This window comes from Myxine glutinosa, chromosome 1 (genome assembly GCF_964187855.1).
Source record: "Myxine glutinosa chromosome 1, kmMyxGlut1.1, whole genome shotgun sequence".
NCBI lineage: Eukaryota > Metazoa > Chordata > Myxini > Myxiniformes > Myxinidae > Myxine > Myxine glutinosa.
The window spans coordinates 15281568-15301279 of record NC_136261.1 but is presented as its reverse complement, the minus strand read 5'-3'; the positions used below and the strand labels follow the sequence as shown (position 1 = coordinate 15301279).

Genomic DNA, 19712 nt, shown 5'->3' with positions numbered 1-19712 from the left:
TTGTGAGGTCCAAGAGAGTTGAGAGTTGCACCGTTGTTGCGTGCGAGATACGAAAAGCCTTTGACAAAGAGCCGCTTCAACCAGCCCCGTTTCAACCAGCCGAGTGACCCTGCCGGCGTGCGCTGTAAAGCCGAATACAAGGAGCTGCCGGCGTGCACTGTAAAGCCGAATACAAGGAGCTGCCGGCTCCCCGCTTCCCGCCCGGAGTGGACCCGCTCGCTGTGCCCTGTGATCCCACCTGCTCATCCCTCCAAACGATTCCTACCCTTCCATCCATTTGCGTACGTGAGTTTGTTTTGTTTGTTCTGTCCTGGGTAGGTAATTAAGTCCGTATAAGCTCGTAATTTGCACTGTGTTATCTGCGTTTTCATGTCACCTGTAAATAACCGTGACTGCTCTTTTTGCTTATGTGTGTGTAAATAATAATAAACCCCGTTACTCTTCTGTACGTCTTCTTCTTCTTCCTCTTTGCTTTCGTCGTCTTAGTCTTTTCCACATTGAATATCTGTGGCGCGATACGGCCAACGTTTGGGTGAATCGGGTTTAGTCGGGGAACAACTGTTCGGCCGCGGTACCTCCGCTCGGTAAAAATAACATCTAATCCGCGGACCGTAACACTCACTCACAAAAACTCACTCACAAGGACATTATTAATTCTTTCAATCATAAAGAGGTCCAGAAAAACGGTTTCTACGATCTTCAACCTGGTCATACCATCCTCTTCAACGAAAGTATCAAACAAACCCGGCTACACCGATGTTGGACTTTCTGTCTTGTTTTAAATGCATCAAATCAATTGCAAGGAAAATTGGTTCATAATCCTTTGTGAGTATATGTTGTTTTGTTCATGTGACCAAAAAAGTGGAGGGGACCAACTGTTGGATGGTGTTGTTGGTCTGAATGGATAAACACACCGGAGGTCTTCTCACGGAGGATTCCCATTAGCTCCTATTTAAATATTCTTATTTTAGAATATTTTTAAAACTGCACAGTTACATGGAAAAGCGGGAATTCGTTTCGCCCCTTTCTCGATCGTTTCGCCCCTCCTCGATCGTTTCGCCCCTCCTCGATCGTTTCGCCCCTCCTCGATCGTTTCGCCCCTCCTCGATCGTTTTGCCCCTCCTCGATCGTTTTGCCCCTCCTCGATCGTTTCGCCACCTCCTAGATCGTTTCACCCCTCCTCGATCGTTTAGCCCCTCCTCGATCGTTTCGTCCCTCATCGATCGTTTCGCTGCTCCTCGATCGTTTCACTCCTCCTCGTTAGTTTCGCCCCTTCCTCGTTCGTTCCGCTCCTCCTTGATCGTTTCGCCCTTCCTCCATCGTTTCACCCTTCCTCGATTGTTTCGCCCTTCCTCGGTAGTTTCGCTCCTCCCCGATCGTTTCACCTCTCCTCGATCGTTTCGCCCCTTCCTCCTTCGTTTCACCCCTCCTCGATCGTTTCTCTCCTCGATTGTTTCGCCTCTCCTCGATCGTTTCACCCCTCCTCGATTGTTTCGCTCCTCTTCGATAGTTTTGCACCTTCTCGATAGTTTGGCACCTCCTCGATCGTTTTGCCCCTCCTCAATCGTTTCGCCCCTTCCTCCTTCGTTCGCCCCTTCCTCCTTCGTTTCGCCCCTCCTCGATCGTTTCGCTCCTCGATCGTTTCGCCACTCCTCGATCGTTTCGCCCTCCCTCGATCGTTTCGCCCCTCCCCGATTGTTTCTCCCCTCCTCGATTGTTTCACTCCTCCTCGATCGTTTCGCTCCTCCCCGATCGTTTTGCCCCTCCTCGATCGTTTCGCCCCTTCCTCCTTTGTTTCGCCCTTCCTCGATCGTTTCGCCCCTCCTCGATTGTTTCGCCCCTCCTCAATCGTTTCGCTCCTCCCCGGTCGTTTCGCCCTTCCTGGATCGTTTCGCCCCTTCCTCCTTCGGTTTGCCCCTTCCTCCTTCGTTTTGCCTCTCCTCGATCGTTTCACCCCTCCTCGATCGTTTCGCTCCTCCTCGATAGTTTTGCACCTTCTCGATAGTTTGGCACCTCCTCGATCGTTTTGCCCCTCCTCGATCGTTTCGCCCCTTCCTCCTTCGTTTCGCCCCTTCCTCCTTCGTTTCGCCCCTCCTCGATCGTTTCGCTCCTCCTCGATCGTTTCGCTCCTCCTCGATCGTTTCGCCCCTACTCGATCGTTTCGCCCCTTCCTCCTTCATTTTGCCCCTCCTCGATCGTTTCACCCCTGCCTCGTTCGTTTCACCCCTTCGTCGTTCGTTTCGCCCCTTCCTCCTTCATTGCGCTCCTCCTTGATCGTTTCGCCCCTCCTCGATCGTTTCGCCCCTCGTCGATCATTTCGCCCTGCCTCATTCGTTTCGCCCTCCTCGATCGTTTTGCCCCTCCTCGATTGTTTCGCCCCTCCTCGATCGTTTCGCTCCTCCCCGGTCGTTTCGCCCTTCCTGGATCGTTTCGCCCCTTCCTCCTTCGGTTTGCCCCTTCCTCCTTCGTTTCGCCCCTCCTCGATCGTTTCGCTCCTCCTCAATTGTTTCGCTCCTCGATCGTTTCGCCCCTACTCAATCGTTTCGTCCCTTCCTCCTTCATTTCGCCCCTTCCTCCTTCATTTCGCCCCTCCTCGATCGTTTTGCCCCTGCGTCGTTCGTTTCACCCCTTCCTCATTCGTTTCGCCCCTTCCTCATTCGTTTCGCCCCTTCCTCATTCGTTTCGCCCCTTCCTCCTTCGTTTCGCCCCTCCTCGATCGTTTCGCTCCTCAATTGTTTCGCTCCTCGATCGTTTCGCCCCTACTCAATCGTTTCGTCCCTTCCTCCTTCATTTCGCCCCTTCCTCCTTCATTTCGCCCCTCCTCGATCGTTTTGCCCCTGCGTCGTTCGTTTCACCCCTTCCTCATTCGTTTCGCCCCTTCCTCATTCGTTTCGCCCCTTCCTCATTCGTTTCGCCCCTTCCTCCTTCATTTCGCCCCTACTCGATCGTTTCGCCCCTTCCTCCTTCATTTCGCCCCTCCTCGATTCTTTCGCCCCTTCCTCGTTCGTTTCGCCCCTCATCGATCATTTCGCCCTGCCTCATTCGTTTCGCCCCTTCCTCGTTCGTTTTGCCCCTCATCGATCATTTCGCCCCTGCCTCGTTCGTTTTGCCCCTTCCTCGTTCGTTTCGCCCCTTCCTCGATCGTTTCGCCCGTCCTTGATCGTTTTGCCCGTCCTCGATCGTTTCGCCCCTTCCTCGTTCGTTTCGCCCCTTCCTCGATCGTTTCGCCCCTTCTCGATCGTTTCGCACCTCCTCGATCGTTTTGTACCTCCCCATCATTTTGCACCTCCTCGATAGTTTCGCACCTCCTCGATAGTTCCGCACCCCCTCGATAGTTTTGCACCTCCTCGATAGTTTCGCCCCTCCTCGGTCATTTCGCCCCTCCTCGATCATTTCGCACTCCTTGATAGTTTCGCCCCTCCTCGGTCGTTTCGTCCCCGCCTTAGTCGTTTGGCCCTTCCTCGATAGTTTCGCACCTCCTCGATAGGTTCCCCTCTCCTCGGTCGTTTCGCCACCTCCTCGATCATTTCGCACCTCCTCGATAGTTTCACCCTTCCTCGATAGTTTCGTACCTCCTCGATAGGTTCACCCCTCCTCTGTCGTTTCGTCCCCTCCTCGATAGTTTCGCACCTCCTCGATAGTTTCGCACCGCCTCGATAGTTTCGCCCTTCCCCTCTCGTTCCTTTCGCCCCTCGTTCATTTCGCCCCTCGTTCATTTCGCCCCTCTTCGATCGTTTCATCCCTCCTCGATCGTGTCACCCTCATTCCTTTCGCTCCTCGATCGTTTCACCCCTCGTTCATTTCGCCCCTCCTCGATCATTTTTCTCCTTCTCGTTCATTTCCCTCTTCATTAATTTTACTCCTCCTCAATCATTTTGCTCCTCATTCGTTTCTCCTCTCCTCTAATTTCATCCTCCTCGGTCGTTTTGCTCCTCCTCGTTCATTTCGCTCCTCGTCGTTCGTTTCGCCCCTCCTCCTACTGAATCATTCCACTCCTCGATCGTTTGTCCCCTCCTCGTTTGTTTCGCTCCCCCTCGTTCGTTTCGCCCCTCCTCGATAGCTTCACTCCTCGTACGTTTCGCCCCTCTTCTATCGTTTCACTCCGCGTTCGTTTTGCTCACTCGCACTTCTTCGTGAAAACAGATGATCCTTCCCTCTTCACCTTCTCTCATTGTTCATTTTTGCACAGATTTCTGTCATATTTGCGTACATAAATTAATACATGCCTTCACTGAGTGTCAGCGGTGTGTTATGTCTGGAGCCAATAGTTTACGCGAAAAGTTTACTCGGTATTGTTGTTTCATGTTTCTTCTGTCGCTGCTGGTTGCAACGTTATGTGCAAGCGCGGTTTATTTTCTGTGCCGCTGATGCAGTGCCCCTGTTACCTGTAATCGGGTACTCTACTCATTGTACCCACCCCGGAAAGATAACAGACTGAGGCAACCCACCTGGTGTGATTACAACGACACGACAGGTGCTCCAACTCAACACACTAACATCTTAAACGAGCCATTTTAACCGTAAAGAGAACACCAGACGAGGAATTGTGGGAAAAAAGTGAAGATTCCCGTTTGGTTTTAAACGTGACGAATCTGCTTCCGCGAAACCCCGAATATGTGTTGATCGTGTCCGGCGGTTTTTTATCACGAGGTTTTCGGTAATAAAAAAAAATCCTCGTCGAGTCCCGAGAGAGATGGAGGTTGTGGAACGTGAACCCGATACCTGTGGACGACAAAACCCACCTTCCGATTATTCAGGTAAGAGAACAAGTTAAAAAAACCATGTTGATGTTTTACTCACGTGATATATAACGTTTGGTTGACGTGACGCATTCTTCATTCAAGAACCAATGAGATTACAACCTTCCTTTGTGTACAGATCGACCTCATCAGGTACCTCACCTCACAAGGTGATGTTTTATCGTGTAAATCAGTGCACCTTCGCAGTGGAAAACATGATCGGGGAATCGTGTTACTCATGTCAACAGAACAGGTGAACGTCACAGGTAGCTGAACTGAAAAGGCGGCTCTGGAATGGAGGGTTATAGATAGTGAACTGTGGATCAAGGAATAATAACAGTGTGGCGGACACAAAAGCCCACTGGCGTGGTGACATCATTCCACGCACCAAGTGGGCGGTGGCCACGTCCGAGGGGTAGGCGTGGCCTCATGAGAGACACCGGGCGCCCAGCCCGGAGCGGTACAGTGTTACAGTGTAGTCTTGAATAAAGGCGTTTATATGTTACCGCTTGTCCGCTTCCTCCTTGCTCACAAGCAGCGCGCGTAACGCCGCGCTTTATTGGTGACCCTCGACGTTGGATCTGCCGGAGCGATCCTTCCACACGCGACGCCATCGCCATGGCCGCCTTCGTCAAACTTCCGGAATTTTGGGAGGCTCAGGCCGAAGTTTGGTTCGTCCAGGCCGAAGCCCAATTTCAGCTTCGGCACCTCACCGGCGATGACACGCGCTACTGCCACGTCGTCGCCTCCCTCGGGCCCGGCACGGCCGCTCGAGTTGTGTCCGTCCTTCGCCACCCACCGGACGGCCACAAGTACGAGGCACTCAAGCGGCTACTCCTAGCCACGTTCAGACTCACGGACGACGCACGGGCCGACCGCCTCCTGGATCTCCCCGAGCTCGGTGAGACGCGCCCGTCGGTCCGAATGGACCATATGCTGTCACTGTTGGGCGACGAAGCCCCCGGTTCGCTATTCCGGGCGCTTTTCCGTCGCCAACTTCCAGCGCAGGTTCGCCTCGCGTTGGCCGGGACCGGGCTAACGGAACCCCGAGCATTGGCGGCCGAGGCGGACAAGTACTTCGCCGCTTCGGACACGCGGGCGAGCGTTGGCGTGGCCGTCACGGCCTTCGACGCTGCTGTTCCACAGCATCATCTTCTACAGCACGCTGATGTTCCACAGCATCATCTTCTACAGCACGCTGATGTTCCACAGCATCATCTTCTACAGCACGCTGATGTTCCACAGCATCATCTTCTACAGCACGCTGTGGTTCAGCAGCATGCTGATACGCACCTCGTGAACGCCGCCACGCCCCGCCCACCGCCGCGGCGAAAACCGCCACCGCGGGGAAACCCGTCGACTCCACCGGCCTGGCGGAGCCAGCCGCGCTCCTCCAGCTCCACCACCTGGTGCTGGTTCCACGCCAAGTTCGGCCACGAAGCTCGGCGGTGTCATCCGCCGTGCTCCTTCAACGGGTCGGGAAACGCCCGGGCCGGCGCTCAATTGTGGCGATGAGCGCCGGCCGTTCGAGCAGCCTGCTGTTCATAACGGACACCTTCTCCGGGCGCCGTTACCTGTGCGACACGGGAGCACAGGTGAGTGTCATTCCCGCCGGCATGTCAGACAAGCACGCCGCGGGTGGGGGCCCCGCGCTGCTTGCCGCGAACGGGACGCCCATCCGTACGTACGGAAAACGCTGCCTCTCTCTGCGGTTTGGAGGGCAGGTTTTCCGATGGACGTTCGTCACCGCCGACGTGCCCATGGCACTGCTTGGCGCGGACTTCCTGTGCGCTAATGGGCTCCTGGTCGACGTCAAGCGCAGACGGCTTGTCCAGGCCGAGACGTTCAGCTCGCTCGCATGTGCGTTGCCCAGCTCAACGAGCGGCTTGCCAAGCGGCTTGCCGAACGATTCGGTTCCGGCCACGTTGGTCTGTACGCTTCCGGCAGCGGACGCATTCACCCGCCTCCTCGCCGGTTTCCCGGCCCTCACGCGGCCCACCTTCTCGGCGGGGGCCGTCAAGCACGGGGTGGCCCATCACATCCCCACCGTCGGGCCACCGGTCTACGCCCGGGCACGCCGCCTTGAGCCGACGAAGCTGGCGGTGGCAAAAGCGGAGTTCGCTACCCTGGAGCGACTCGGCATCGTTCGGCGCTCAGAGAGCGCTTGGGCGTCGCCGCTGCACATCGTGCCGAAGCCCGGCGGGGGATGGCGACCGTGCGGGGACTATCGCCGTCTCAATGACGCCACGACTCCCGACCGCTACCCCGTCCCCCACATTCAGGACTTTTCCGCCCGTTTGGCGGGCAGGTCCTTCTTCTCGAAGGTGGACCTCATACGCGGCTACCATCAGGTCCCCGTCAGGCCGGAGGACGTCCCGAAGACGGCGGTCATCACGCCATTCGGACTCTTCGAGTTCCTGCGCATGCCCTTCGGTCTGAAGAATGCGGCTCAGGCGTTCCAGCGACTGATGGACAGCGTCCTGCGCGACTTGGATTTTGTCTACGTCTACCTGGACGATATCCTCGTCGCCAGCGCGTCCCGCGAAGAGCACCTACGCCACCTCCGCACGCTCTTCGAACGCCTGGGCCAGCATGGCCTGATTGTGAACCCCGCAAAGTGCCGGTTCGGCGCCGCCACAATCGATTTTCTGGGGCACCGTGTCACCAGGCACGGAGCCGTCCCCCTGCCGGCCAAGGTGGAGGCGGTGAAGGGGTTTCCGCGCCCCCGCACGATCAGAGGGCTGCAGGAGTTCCTGGGCATGGTGAACTTTTACCATCGGTTCCTGCCCCGTATCGCCCAGCTCCTGCGCCCCCTGCACGAAGCTCTCCGAGGTAAGCCGGGCAAAGGCGACGTTACCTGGACCGAGCAGATGCACACGGCGTTCACGGGCGCGAAGCTCGCCTTGGCTAACGCCACCATGCTCGCGCACCCGGCGCCCGATGCACCGATCGCCCTCACCACCGATGCCTCGGACTACGCGGTGGGCGCGGTGCACGAGCAATGGGTGCGTGGAGCTTGGCAACCGCTGGCGTTCTTTAGCCGGCAGCTTCGCCCGCCCGAACGCCGTTACAGTACCTTCGACCGCGAGTTGCTCGGACTTCACTTGGCGGTCAGGCACTTCCGCCATCTGCTCGAGGGCCGGGCGTTCACTGCCTTCGTCGACCACAAGCCGCTGATCTTCGCGATGGGCAAGGTCACCGAGCCGTGGTCGGCCCGGCAGCAGCGTCACCTCTCGGCCGTGTCCGAGTACACGACGGACATCCAGCACGTCGCGGGGAAGGACAACCCGGTGGCGGATTGCCTTTCCCGGGCCGTCGCCCACGCAGTCCACCTCGGCATCGACTATGCCCGGATGGCAGCGGACCAGGCCGCTGACCCCGACGTCCAGGCCTTGCGGACCGCCGTCACGGGCCTCCGCGTCACCGAGGTGCCGTTCGACGGCGCGGGCGCGGCCCTCTTGTGCGACGTCTCCCTCGGGCGTCCTCGCCCCATTGTGCCCGCGGGCTGGCAGCGCCAGGTGTTTGACGCCATCCACGGCCTGTCCCACCCGGGCGCGAGGGCCTCCCAAAGGCTGATCGCCGACAAGTTTGTCTGGCATGGCCTCCGGAAGGCCGTCCGCGGCTGGGCCAGGACATGCCTCGCGTGCCAGCGCGCCAAGGTGCACCGGCACACCCAGGCCCCGTTGGCCCCGTTCACGGTGCCGGAACGCCGGTTTGACCACGTCCACGTGGACCTGGTGGGACCTCTGCCCCCCTCGCGGGGTTTCACCCACGTCCTCACCATGGTGGACCGCACCACCCGGTGGCCGGAGGCCGTGCCCTTGGCGTCGACAACGGCGGCCGATGTCGCGCAGGCTTTCATCGCCACCTGGGTCGCCAGGTTCGGCGCCCCCTCAGACATCTCATCCGACCGCGGCCCCCAGTTCACCTCGGAGCTCTGGGGGGCGGTTGCGCAGGGGCTCGGGGTCCGGCTGCACCGAACCACGGCCTACCACCCCCAGGCTAACGGCCTGTGTGAGCGATTTCACCGCTCATTGAAGGCCGCGCTCCGGGCCACCCTCCGCGACGGCGGCTGGGTCGACAGGCTCCCCTGGGTCCTGCTGGGCCTCCGGACGGCGCCCAAGGAGGACCTGCGCGCATCCGCGGCGGAGTTGGTCTTCGGGCAACCGCTGCGGGTGCCGGGCGAGTTCCTCCCCGACTCCACGGCACCATGGTCCGCGGCACAGCAGCGCTCCGCTCTGCAAGAGACCGCCCAGAGGTTCGCCCCGGTGCCAACGGCATGCCACGGGCACCCACCGACGCACGTCGCCCCGGAGCTTCGCACGGCGGAGTACGTCTTCGTCCGCCACGATGCCCATCGGACACCACTGCGGCCCCCGTACGACGGGCCTTTCCGCGTGCTGGAGACCGGGGCGAAGCACTTCACCCTGGACATTGGCGGTACTCCTGACCGGGTTTCGGTAGACCGCCTCAAGCCGGCCCACCTCGATGTGGACCATCCACCGCCAGTGGCCCGACCCCCACGTCGGGGCCGCCCTCCTGCGGGCGGACCCCCGGCACCGCCCAGCCCCGCCGCCACGCCGCCCCCCGGTCCTGCACCCATCCCAGGAGCAGCCAGGGGCATCCCACCTGGCATCCCTGCACCCCGGACGCCGCCGATCGCCAGGGGGCGCTTCGGCCGGGTCATTCGTCTGCCCCGCAAACTGGCCCTCCAGGTGCGCGGGAATTCTGGGGGGGCGCGTGTGGCGGACACAAAAGCCCACTGGCGTGGTGACATCATTCCACGCACCAAGTGGGCGGTGGCCACGTCCGAGGGGTAGGCGTGGCCTCATGAGAGACACCGGGCGCCCAGCCCGGAGCGGTACAGTGTTACAGTGTAGTCTTGAATAAAGGCGTTTATATGTTACCGCTTGTCCGCTTCCTCCTTGCTCACAAGCAGCGCGCGTAACGCCGCGCTTTAACAGGATCAATCGGTTTGGATCAGACGAAACACCAAACTTCCTTTTCTGCACAACGATTTAACGAAGCAAGGCAAATATGGCGGTAACAACGACGCTCACACGAGGCTCACTCAAGCAAGAAGCAGGAAGCCCCCCCGACCCTTTACCGGTGGAAAGAAATGATAAGAAAAAGGAATAAACACAGGCTCGCACTACAACGACATGGCATCAATACATTGCATGAAAACATTTCTAGGCATAGCAGTAAAAACGTTCACGAATGTAAACAAAGTAGCAGATTTACCATTCACCGCAGTGGGGTTGAAGGCAGACTCGTATAGCCATAACCAAGCGGGTGGTGGATCAGCCAACCTTGGCACCTCTGGGTTGGCGCGCCATCTCAGGCACTCATGCCATTGATGTTGGCAATGACGAATAGCCTCTCGACCACGCAGAAGCCAGTATCTGCGACGCAATTCAGGGAGAATTTGCTCTGGACCACAGTGAAGCAGTTGATCATCATATTCTCAAATGAGGAGGTCAGTTACTCGATGATGAGGAATCAAAACAATAGGATGCACAACATCTTGTTCAAGGATATCCGCCTGTTGTAGTTTCCCTCCTACTCTGATGAGATCAGTCGGCCTCAGCGGGGTAAATCCTTACCCGTGGCAAGTGTCTGGACTTTGTCTGGAAAACTATCGTGCTGTGAGCGTTGAAACAGAATAATCTCTTTCTCCCCACACTGGTGAGTGCTTGAGGTAAGGAAAGTCTTTATTTGAGGCCACCCGGTTGAGACACTGTTGTGCAGCCGCAACCAGGTCATTCCAAGTTTTGTTCTGTAAAGGGACGGGTAAGGCCTGTATGTCCACCGACATTGTTCCCCAAAACGTTGACTTCCGGAATTCAGTCTGCCAGAGTCTCTCCACATTTTTCATTTGGTCTGGTGATGAAGGCATGAAGGCAGCAAGCAGGCAATGTTACTGAATTGCACTTTGTTGCAGTACACTGGCTGGTCCTTGTAGCGACCTGCCCAGGTTGGTAGAAACTGCCAGTGGTGCACCCTTTTGTCGAAGCACATTGATTGCCTTGGTGATATAAGGTGCTTTAATCTGACCTGATTAATATTGTTGGTTGAGCCTTGTTAATCAGAGGGAGTGGTGTCCCAGCTCGGTGGAGGTACCGTCTCTGAAGAGAAGCCACTGGGAAAGAATACTCATAAGCGCAGCAGTGTGGCAGTGAATGCTGCATCTATCGCATACCTTTGGTTCGGGTTCTCGACTGATGATATTTCAAGCTTACCAGAAGCACCAGTACACTGCACCGCATCTTTCTGTACTGTCCTGAGCAGTAATGTTTCGAGTTTACCCACTATGTTCAGCTGCTCCATTAATTAATTCAAAAGCATGGTCCTTTTGGAATCCTCATCAAAGATGGCATAGGTATCTGTGGATCCTTGTGAAGGTACACTGCAGGTGGTGAGCCAGAATTCAAGCTCTACTGGTTTGGGGAGCGCTCTGATGAGCATGCTTCCGCTCCAGTCCAGATTGCCTCACGCCATCCTCCACCACCTCAAAGGAGGGAAGGTCATCCTCCTCCACATCGACATCCTCCTCTTCTTTATCTTCCCCATCTAATGTCCTGTATCGAACTGTGCAAGTTTGTGTTTTTTTTTTTCTTTTTGTATACAAGATCGAGGCTCGTGAAAGAGCGAACATTAATCACACAAAAGGTCAAACCAACACATAAAACACAAAAATAAGCGGAGCGGTAGACAAGATGGGGAGAGAGGGGGAAGGACATAAACACAACATTTGAGAGCAGGGACATCAGGAGAAATGTGGGATGGGGAGGGCTTGGGGGGGAGGTGGGCGAGGTATAAAACATATGAACACTGCAAGGACTTCCAGGAAAGAAGTTGGAATTTCAAAAAAAGTGTATCTGGGGTGAATTAGCGGGCGTAGAAAAGATCAAGGTTTTGGATGGGGGAAGATAAGAGATGGTGGTGAACAGCTGTTTTAAAGACCTGGAGGGAAGAGTGAGATTGAAGGGAGTGGGGGAGTTTGTTCCAGAGGTGGGAGAAAAGGCGAATGAAAGAGTGAAGGTGAGCAGAGAGCCTAGATTTTGGCAGTTTAACCACAAGAGGGTTGCAGGCAGATCTTGTGCGACATGAAGGAATATTGGGGGGACAGAACACAGAGAGAGCTGGGGGAGCAAGGCCGGAGAGGAGTCGGTAGAAGACAGAAAGACAACCAACCTGCCTGCGGTGAGTGAGTGAAAGGCCCTCGGAGTTAGCTTCATCGCAGGAGATTCCAATGATTCTGAAAGCTTTGGTTTCAACAGCGTGAAGCCGAGCCAGGTGTGAGGCAGGAGGACCGGCCCAGAGGGGCGAACAGTATTCCATTGAGCTGTGGATGAAAGCCTTGTATGTGGTGAGGAGCTCAGGTGTGCCAAGGAAGGACTTCACACGACGGAGGATGCCCAGTCGGCGACTGGCTTTGGAGGCTAGCTTGGAAATGTGGTTTTCCCAAGAAAGATCATGGCAGATAGTGAGACCCAAAAGCTTGAGCGACAGAACTTCTTGGAGACGATTGTTGAGAAAGTAGATGGGAGGGTTTTCCAGTCGGTCTTTTCGGAGAGACATAGTAAGAGTGTGAGATTTGTCAGGATTGAAAGACATGTTCCACTTGTTTGACCAGTCTGTGATTTTGTCCAGGTCTGCAGAGAGTGAGGAGGCTGCAGACTGCCGATCTGAGGGATGAGGAATGGAGCGGCAGATAGTGGAGTCATCAGCCAAGAGATAGAGAGGATTTTCCAGAGAGTCGGAGAGATCATTGATGAAGACCAGAAATAGCACAGGGCCCAGAACACGACCTTGGGGAACTCCAGCCAGAACAGGAAGGGGAGATGAGAGAAATCCTTTCAGGGCCACACGTTGCCTATGACCAGAGAGGAAGTCCGCAAGCCATGAGTGGAGATTTCCATGGATACCTTAGGAGGAGAGTTTGGTGAGCAGAGCTGGGTGCCAGACCGTATCGAAGGCACGTGATTGTCAAGTGAGACAGCTCTGATTTCCTGTTTGGTATTGAGGACCTCCATCCATTGTTGAGACAGCAGAAGCAACATGTCCAGAGTAGAATGACCTGGTTTGAATCCAAATTGATGATCAGAGATCAAGCCATTGGAGAAGAGGAAGGATTTGATATCCGAAGCAATGATGGATTCCATGACTTTGCTGATAATTGGAAGCAGGCTGATTGGTCTGTTTTTGCACATTTTTTGTGTAAAGCGGTGATGTTTGCTGATTTCCAAGATGCTGGCAGATGACCTTGAGCAAAAGATAGGGTGAAAAAAACAGAGAGGGTGAGATAGAGCGGAAGAGCATGATTTTAGGACCCGTGGGCTGATGCCGTCTGGTCCAGTTGAAGAATCAGAGTCGAGGTTTGACAAAACCTTCTCCACCTTGTCAGGAGAGAAGGATACAGAGTCCAGGAGCAGTTGGGTTCGAGTGGGAAAGGTGGGAACAGAGAGAGATGGGTTTGGGACTAAGGATTTTGAGGCAAACACAGAGTTGAGGCATCCGGCTTTGTCACGTGTGATGTCAACTGTGTGGCCATTTGAGGTAAGGGAGGGGATGGAGGGGGAACAAACACCACAAATGCATTTGACCAGATGCCACCAGGATTTGGAGGAGGTAGACAGGTTTGAGAGTTCAATCTTGAGTGTGGAGAGATAGTGCTTCCTGGCACTCCTGAGGGTAGACACACACTTGTTCCGAGCTTGGTGGAAGGAACTGAGATTGCCTTCAGTTGGATTTGCCTTCCAAGAGGCAAAGGCAAGTTGTTCCAGGGCAACTGCCTCGCCACAATATTCAGTGTACCATGGACGGGAGGAAGGGTAAGACAACTGAAGACGAGATGGGATAAATCTGTGCATGAGAGAGAGCAGTTTGCTTTGGAAGAATTCCCAGGAAGAATTTATGTCAGAGGCAGTGGAGATGGGAGACCAGTCCAGATGATTGATGGCTGCTTGCAGACCGTGCCAGTCAGCCTGAGTGAAATGCCAGACTCGTCGGCGCTGAGGAGGCTCTCTGAGAATGGCCAGAGAGATGTCCACTTTAACAAGCACATGATCAGAAGAACCGATTGGAGCAGAAGAAGTGCAGCAGACATTTGCAGGGAAGTTTGGCATAACCAAGTCCAGAAGAGAAGATACTTCATTGACTGCGATCCGGGCCACGGAATTGACAGATTGTGTCAGTCCCAATGAGTTGCAGAAGTCCTTTGCTGAGGTGCCATGGCTGGTGAGAGAGGAGCCCACACCCAGCCAGCTGTCATGATGACAGTTGAAGTCGCCACATATGAGGAAGAGAGAGTTTGGATGAGTTGATAGAAGTTGGTCCATGTTGTCCGACAGCGAAATGTAAATGGAGTCATCACTGTTTGGAGGACGGTATAGAACACATCTCAACAAAAGGTGGGAGCGGAGAGGAAGCCATAGCCAGAGGGACTCGTGGGGGTGAGGTGGAGAGAGGGCAGTGCAAGGAGAGTGAGGAAGAGAGTTTTTGATAAAGATAGCCACCCCACCACCGGACGAGGCTCAGGTCTATCATACCAGAGGAGGGAGTAACCAGGAAGAGATATTAAGGAATCAGAGACATCTTGAAGGAGGAATGTTTCTGTGAAGCAGATCAAGTCTGGATTGTCAGAAGCAACCTGAATGAAGAGATCAATCAGGTTTGAGTGAAGGTCCTGGATGTTTGAGGTCCATACCGTTGATGAGGAGAGAGGGGAGCATCGGGTACAGGACAGGGGAGGGGAGGAGTAGGGTCAGATGAAGGATGAGAGGGGGAGGTAGGGAGAGCAGTTGATAGTGTGTCAGAGATTACAGAAGAGTTACAAGAAAGGGAAGGATGAGGAGGACGAAAGGTTTGATGGTGATGGGATGAGGCACAGTGAGGGGTTGTTTGAGAGAGGGGGGGGGGGGCAGAGGAAAGTAGAAGGTTGGGGGAGGTGGAGGTATGACATAGAAGGGAGACGAAGTGGGGGGCAGCTTTGAGAAGGAGGGTGGGAGGAGGGAGAATTTGGGAGGGATGGTTATGGGGGAGATTTGAAGGGGAGGGATTGGGGGGGTTTTGAATGGGAGGGGCAAAGGGGGAGTTTAGGAGGGGAGGAGCAAGGTGGGAGATTTGGAGGGGAGGGGCAAGGGGGGAGTTTAGAAATTGGATGATTAATGAAAGATGAACATTTATAACAAATTGGGTTCATTGTGATTTTCAAGTTAGCGATCCGTTTAAGAACGATGGAGGATGGGTGGAATGAAGGAGAATTTAGAGCATGTCGTGAGGAAGAATTATAAGAGATTGAATTTTGTTTTGAAGTTGAATGAGGTGAAGAGGAAATTGAAAAGAGCCTTTTAAATAGGAAGAAAACCCGTGTTGTAATATACCACTGAATAAAACACTGCAGGAGAAAGTTTAAACATATTTAAACAGAACCGTGAAGAACAGTCTTATATTCACGAAAATACCAACGGGGAGAGGGCCTTGAGGGACAACCACGAGTCACTTGAACAGGGCAAAAGGTGGAAGGCAAGGCGATAATGAGGATTAGTGTCTTCAGGATTAGTTTCAAGATCGGCAGGAGAACCTTTTCACTCTATGTAAGCAGTTCCTGTCGGGCTCACTGTTCCTATGTTATCACTCGAATTTATGTTGCTTTCTTGTCCCCACACCCATATAATATATAAGGAAGAAAGTGTATTTGTATGTTTGTTTGTGCATTCGTACCTTGCAGGAACCAGTACAACCAAACTTTTCATGGCCTCCTCTTTGATCCAGAGGTCTCTGCTTGAAAAAAGAAAACAACGCCTGATAAAACCAGATAATTGCCCTTCATGCCTTTGTCGTGTCTTCCGCTCCAGTCCAGATTGCCTCACCCCAGCCTCCACTACCTCAAAGGAGGGAAGGCCATCCTCCTCTACATCCTCCTCTTCTTTCTCTTCCCCATCTCATGTCCTGCATCTAACTGTGCCAGTCTGTGTCTTTTGGATTAGGACAGTGTTGCTGGATCTCTGTACTGCATCATGTAGGATAGTTAGATGCAACTCTTTGCAGGTGATGCATGGCTTCCTCAATACACAGCGATCAGCTGTGTGTGTCTGTCTGCACCTCCAGCAACGGTCTATTTCCCTCATCCACTTGATATGGTCTCCCGGAAAGCTTCCTGAATTCTGCACATGAACCGAGGTAATGGTCACTGGTGTTAACGTGGACAATGAGGGTTGTGCTTCGTTGTTGAAGAAACATTACTTGATGGCTGGGTCCTTGTGCCAGCCATTGGCGAGTCGGAATTGTAAAACACATACATGTGTGATTGTTTCTCCTTGAAAGATGAAGAAGGCTGTTCCTTTCTCTCTGACCCCTGGCCCTCACATTTGTGGAAGACAGCAGCTTGGTTCGCTCTACATTTAGCTCGAAACTTCCCCAGCAGTTAACCTGCCAGATGGTGCAAAGTGTAGATCTGATTGCAATCGGCATTCAAGAGTCCTAAGTTAATGCAGTGCTCAACAAATCCATCACGATAACTTTGTGGCCATTTGCTAATTAGCCCGTTTACATGTGAGCCACATCGTCGTTGAAATCCATGTTCACCTTTGAGAGATTGCAACATACCCACAAGGGATTGCACTGCAAGAGCAAAGTCTTCAAAGGCCTCTGCATCTCAAGTCCTCACTGCTGCCACGTTCATGATAGCACCACTTTCACTCTGTACGAGTTGCCTCGTCTGTCCATACTTGTCTTGCAGGGCTCGTATGTGTGATTACTCATTAGGGTATCCAATTACAGCTTGAGAAGGGCAAAATTACTTTCTCTGCCACTCTGTAAATAACGCAAACTCCTATTCCGTACTGCACAGGATGAAGCTATCAGCAAGTCCATGATGTTGGATGTGGCAGGCGTCGTGGATGGATAAGCTGGATGCCCGTGTGGTGAAGTCAAAGGTGGCAGGTGCCGTGCCTGATGACGTGTTGACATGTTGGGATTAAAATTTGAAGGTTGGAATGGAGCGGTTGTAGTGGATGAATATGCCAGGGCATGTCCACCTGTTGACATCCCTGTAGCCATCTCATGGATCCCAGGTTTGATCAGACTCCATCAAAACACGTAGTTTGATGCGTCTTTTTCACATTCTCATTGGGTGATGTATTGTCATTAATTATTAATTGGGGAGTGGGTTGTAGGCCCGCAGTGAAATATATGGCCAGCTCTGGCTGCAGTAGCGGTAGATGCACTGGCAACAGTTTGTTTGGTTGAGCTGATGGAGTAAATGATGATTCGCCACTGTGCAGAATTTCATGCTGGAGGGTGACGGTTGGACACCTGGATGAAGAGGTAGGCGACTCATCTCCGACATACAAAAATGACATGATCATCAGTGCTTCCTCCAATTCCCGTTCAGCCTTCCTCAGACGACTCTGTCTTGCAAGACAGGCGGTCAAGACCGCGTTACATCAGAGACTGGCGTTCGATCTTTTGAACCTGAAAGACTTCATCCTGCAGCCAGATCTGTACTTTTGCAGTACAGATCCAAACGAAACTTCATACATATGATCAACCCGCCATTGGGAGTATCTTAAAGCTGCCCTTCTGTACTCTTGCCTCGTATTCATCGTTTTATCTCAAATCCAAATTACTTGAGTACTGTGTAAAGCAATCTTACTATAATTCACCAAATGTCCGTCCGTCCGTTCGAAGGTACCGCAAAAATGGCTCAACCGATCGCAACAATATTTTGGGTGGGTAATTCTGGGACCCCCTGGAGTAAAAGAGGCTATATTGTTTTTCCAATTTTCCAGTTTTTCCAAACACGATGGTCGATGGAATAATATTTAGGATATGAACATGGATGTGGCTTTTGTTGAAATTCTACAAATACTGTTTATTCTACGTACCAGGAGAGAGTAGATCGACTCCTGACGAACTCTTCCGATATAAATGTGCGGCTTCGAAGTAACATGGCAACATGGGCAAAGCAACTGAGAAACAGGTGTAGCGGCCGTTTCCGTGTTACAGATTCGGCGCGCACTCTTCACACATAAACGTGCGACTAAGAAAGACGTGTTGCGGCCGCTTCCGTTTTGCATAATTCAATCTTTTTTCAAAATGGGCGCCATGTACTGTTTAGATTTTGATGATTTGCATGTGATATGATTCAACAGATGTTTATATAAATCGTTTAAAATAAAAAAAAGCCTTCAATTTCTGATATTTTGCCTTTTCATTTGGGCCTCCCAATTGAAACCCCGCCCGTAGGGTGGGTACCATTGCTCGTAGTTTTAATTTTGTTTTCGTATGCATCTTTATAAATGCCATTTTGCCTAAATGTGCACAAAAATGGTCGAGAAATATCCCAATAATCAATAACACAATGGATGATGGCAATGTATGTGACAGAATCTGGGGTGCATATCGATATCTGGGCCATAATATCATTGTGCCATAATAATCGCGTGTTCAGTTCATGATGGTATTTTTGCTCAGAATGAGCGCACGAGGCGAGACTGTGCGCTCTACCGAGTGGCGAGTACCGTTCCTGTTTGACCAAGTTTTCCTCGATTTTATCATTCAGCACTGCCATTGGTGTGTCCGCCCCTCCTTCAACTGGTTCTTTTGTTCTGTTGCGCCCTCGCTCTTTCACAAGCCTTGACTTTGTATACAACAACAAAATACAAATTGGAGAGCGAAGAGGGAATTATTTAATGTTGGAACGAATGTCTGCTTTTACAGTTTTGGATTTTGTCTGCGCACAAACGTTATTATTCGTCTCTAATGAAATGTGTTTACAGATCTTCACATTATAATGGTTGAACCTGAAGCATTGGAAGCTTTGGATCAAAAAGGTGATGAGAGTTTTGCACTCTTCAAATATATTTTGTTGCCTATTGTTTTGTGAATCACTTTGTGGAGATTTCATGGTGTTGTAGAATTGATTCAGTCGCATTATGACTCGATGCTGTGCTTTGCCCATTATATTTTCTTGGGGAGATGGAGTGGGAATATTTGCTGGTTGGGTTGGGTGGTGGAGGGAAGGAGAGCAAGCAGTTTGCATGGCAAATTGCACTTCACAAGTTTGCTTAAAGTAGCATTGGAAGAGCTCTTCAGTGAGTTGTTCTTCAGCACTATTTATCAAATTTATATATTGTGATGGAAATGATTCAAAGGGGGGGAGGGGGTTAAAGGGATTCGTGTATCCAATCTTGTACCCCCCCCCCCCAAAAAAAATCTGCTCATGAATGTTTCCATTCGTCATCTGAAAATAACCACAATTAGCCAACAGGAATAATTGTGTGGAATGTAGACAGTCCCTCGTCTTCCTTCCAGCCCTTTGTATATTCTCTATCAGATGTACTTTTCCATTTCCTCTTCATTTCCCTGACCAGTGAGGGGAATCAAACAGTGGTGTGACGTCACACCTCAAGCCAATAAAAATCTGTTAACTGGGCATGCACCTTTCGTTGGAGCTTGAAACCAGTCAGAGGCACATCATGAGTTGCCGATGGGGACCATTCAAAGAAGTCTTGAGTACAAGAGATAGAGCTGTCAGAGGTATGTCAAGAGTTGGAGATCAGTCAGACGTGCTTTGCAGATTGGAGTTTGAAACGAGAGCTGCAGTCGATGTTCATCAGCAGTTGGAGTATCGGATCTGGAGAGGCAAGTCAACATCTGAGCTGCAGCAGGTGCCAGTTAGAATCACGTGGCCTCGAAGATTGGAGCCAGACGTCAAGCTGTGCTGGTTTAGGGAGCGCACTGATGAGCATGCTTCCGCTCCTCACTCCATCCTCCACCACCTCAGAAGAGGGAAGGCCACCCTCCTCTACATCCTCATCTTCTTTCTCTTCCCCATCTCATGTCCTGCGTCTAACTGTGCCAGTCTGTGTCTGAATGATTAGTTTTAAGATAGGCATGAGAATGTTTTCACTTAATGTAAGCAGTTACTGTCGGGCTCATTGTTCCTGTGTTTTCATTCTTATT

General features: G+C 52.7%; 1 protein-coding gene across 1 annotated transcript in view; it reads left to right on the top strand.

Annotated features, from left to right (window-relative positions):
- The first annotated feature begins 4653 nt into the window (after positions 1–4653).
- LOC137421349 (uncharacterized) overlaps positions 4654–19712 on the top strand; it is a 54120-nt gene continuing 39061 nt past the window's right edge. The window contains exons 1-2 of the mRNA XM_068107325.2: positions 4654–4757; positions 18527–18580. Coding sequence (XP_067963426.2) covers positions 4694–4757; positions 18527–18580 — 118 coding nt within the window. The 5' untranslated portion in view covers positions 4654–4693. The remainder of the gene's footprint in view (positions 4758–18526; positions 18581–19712) is intronic.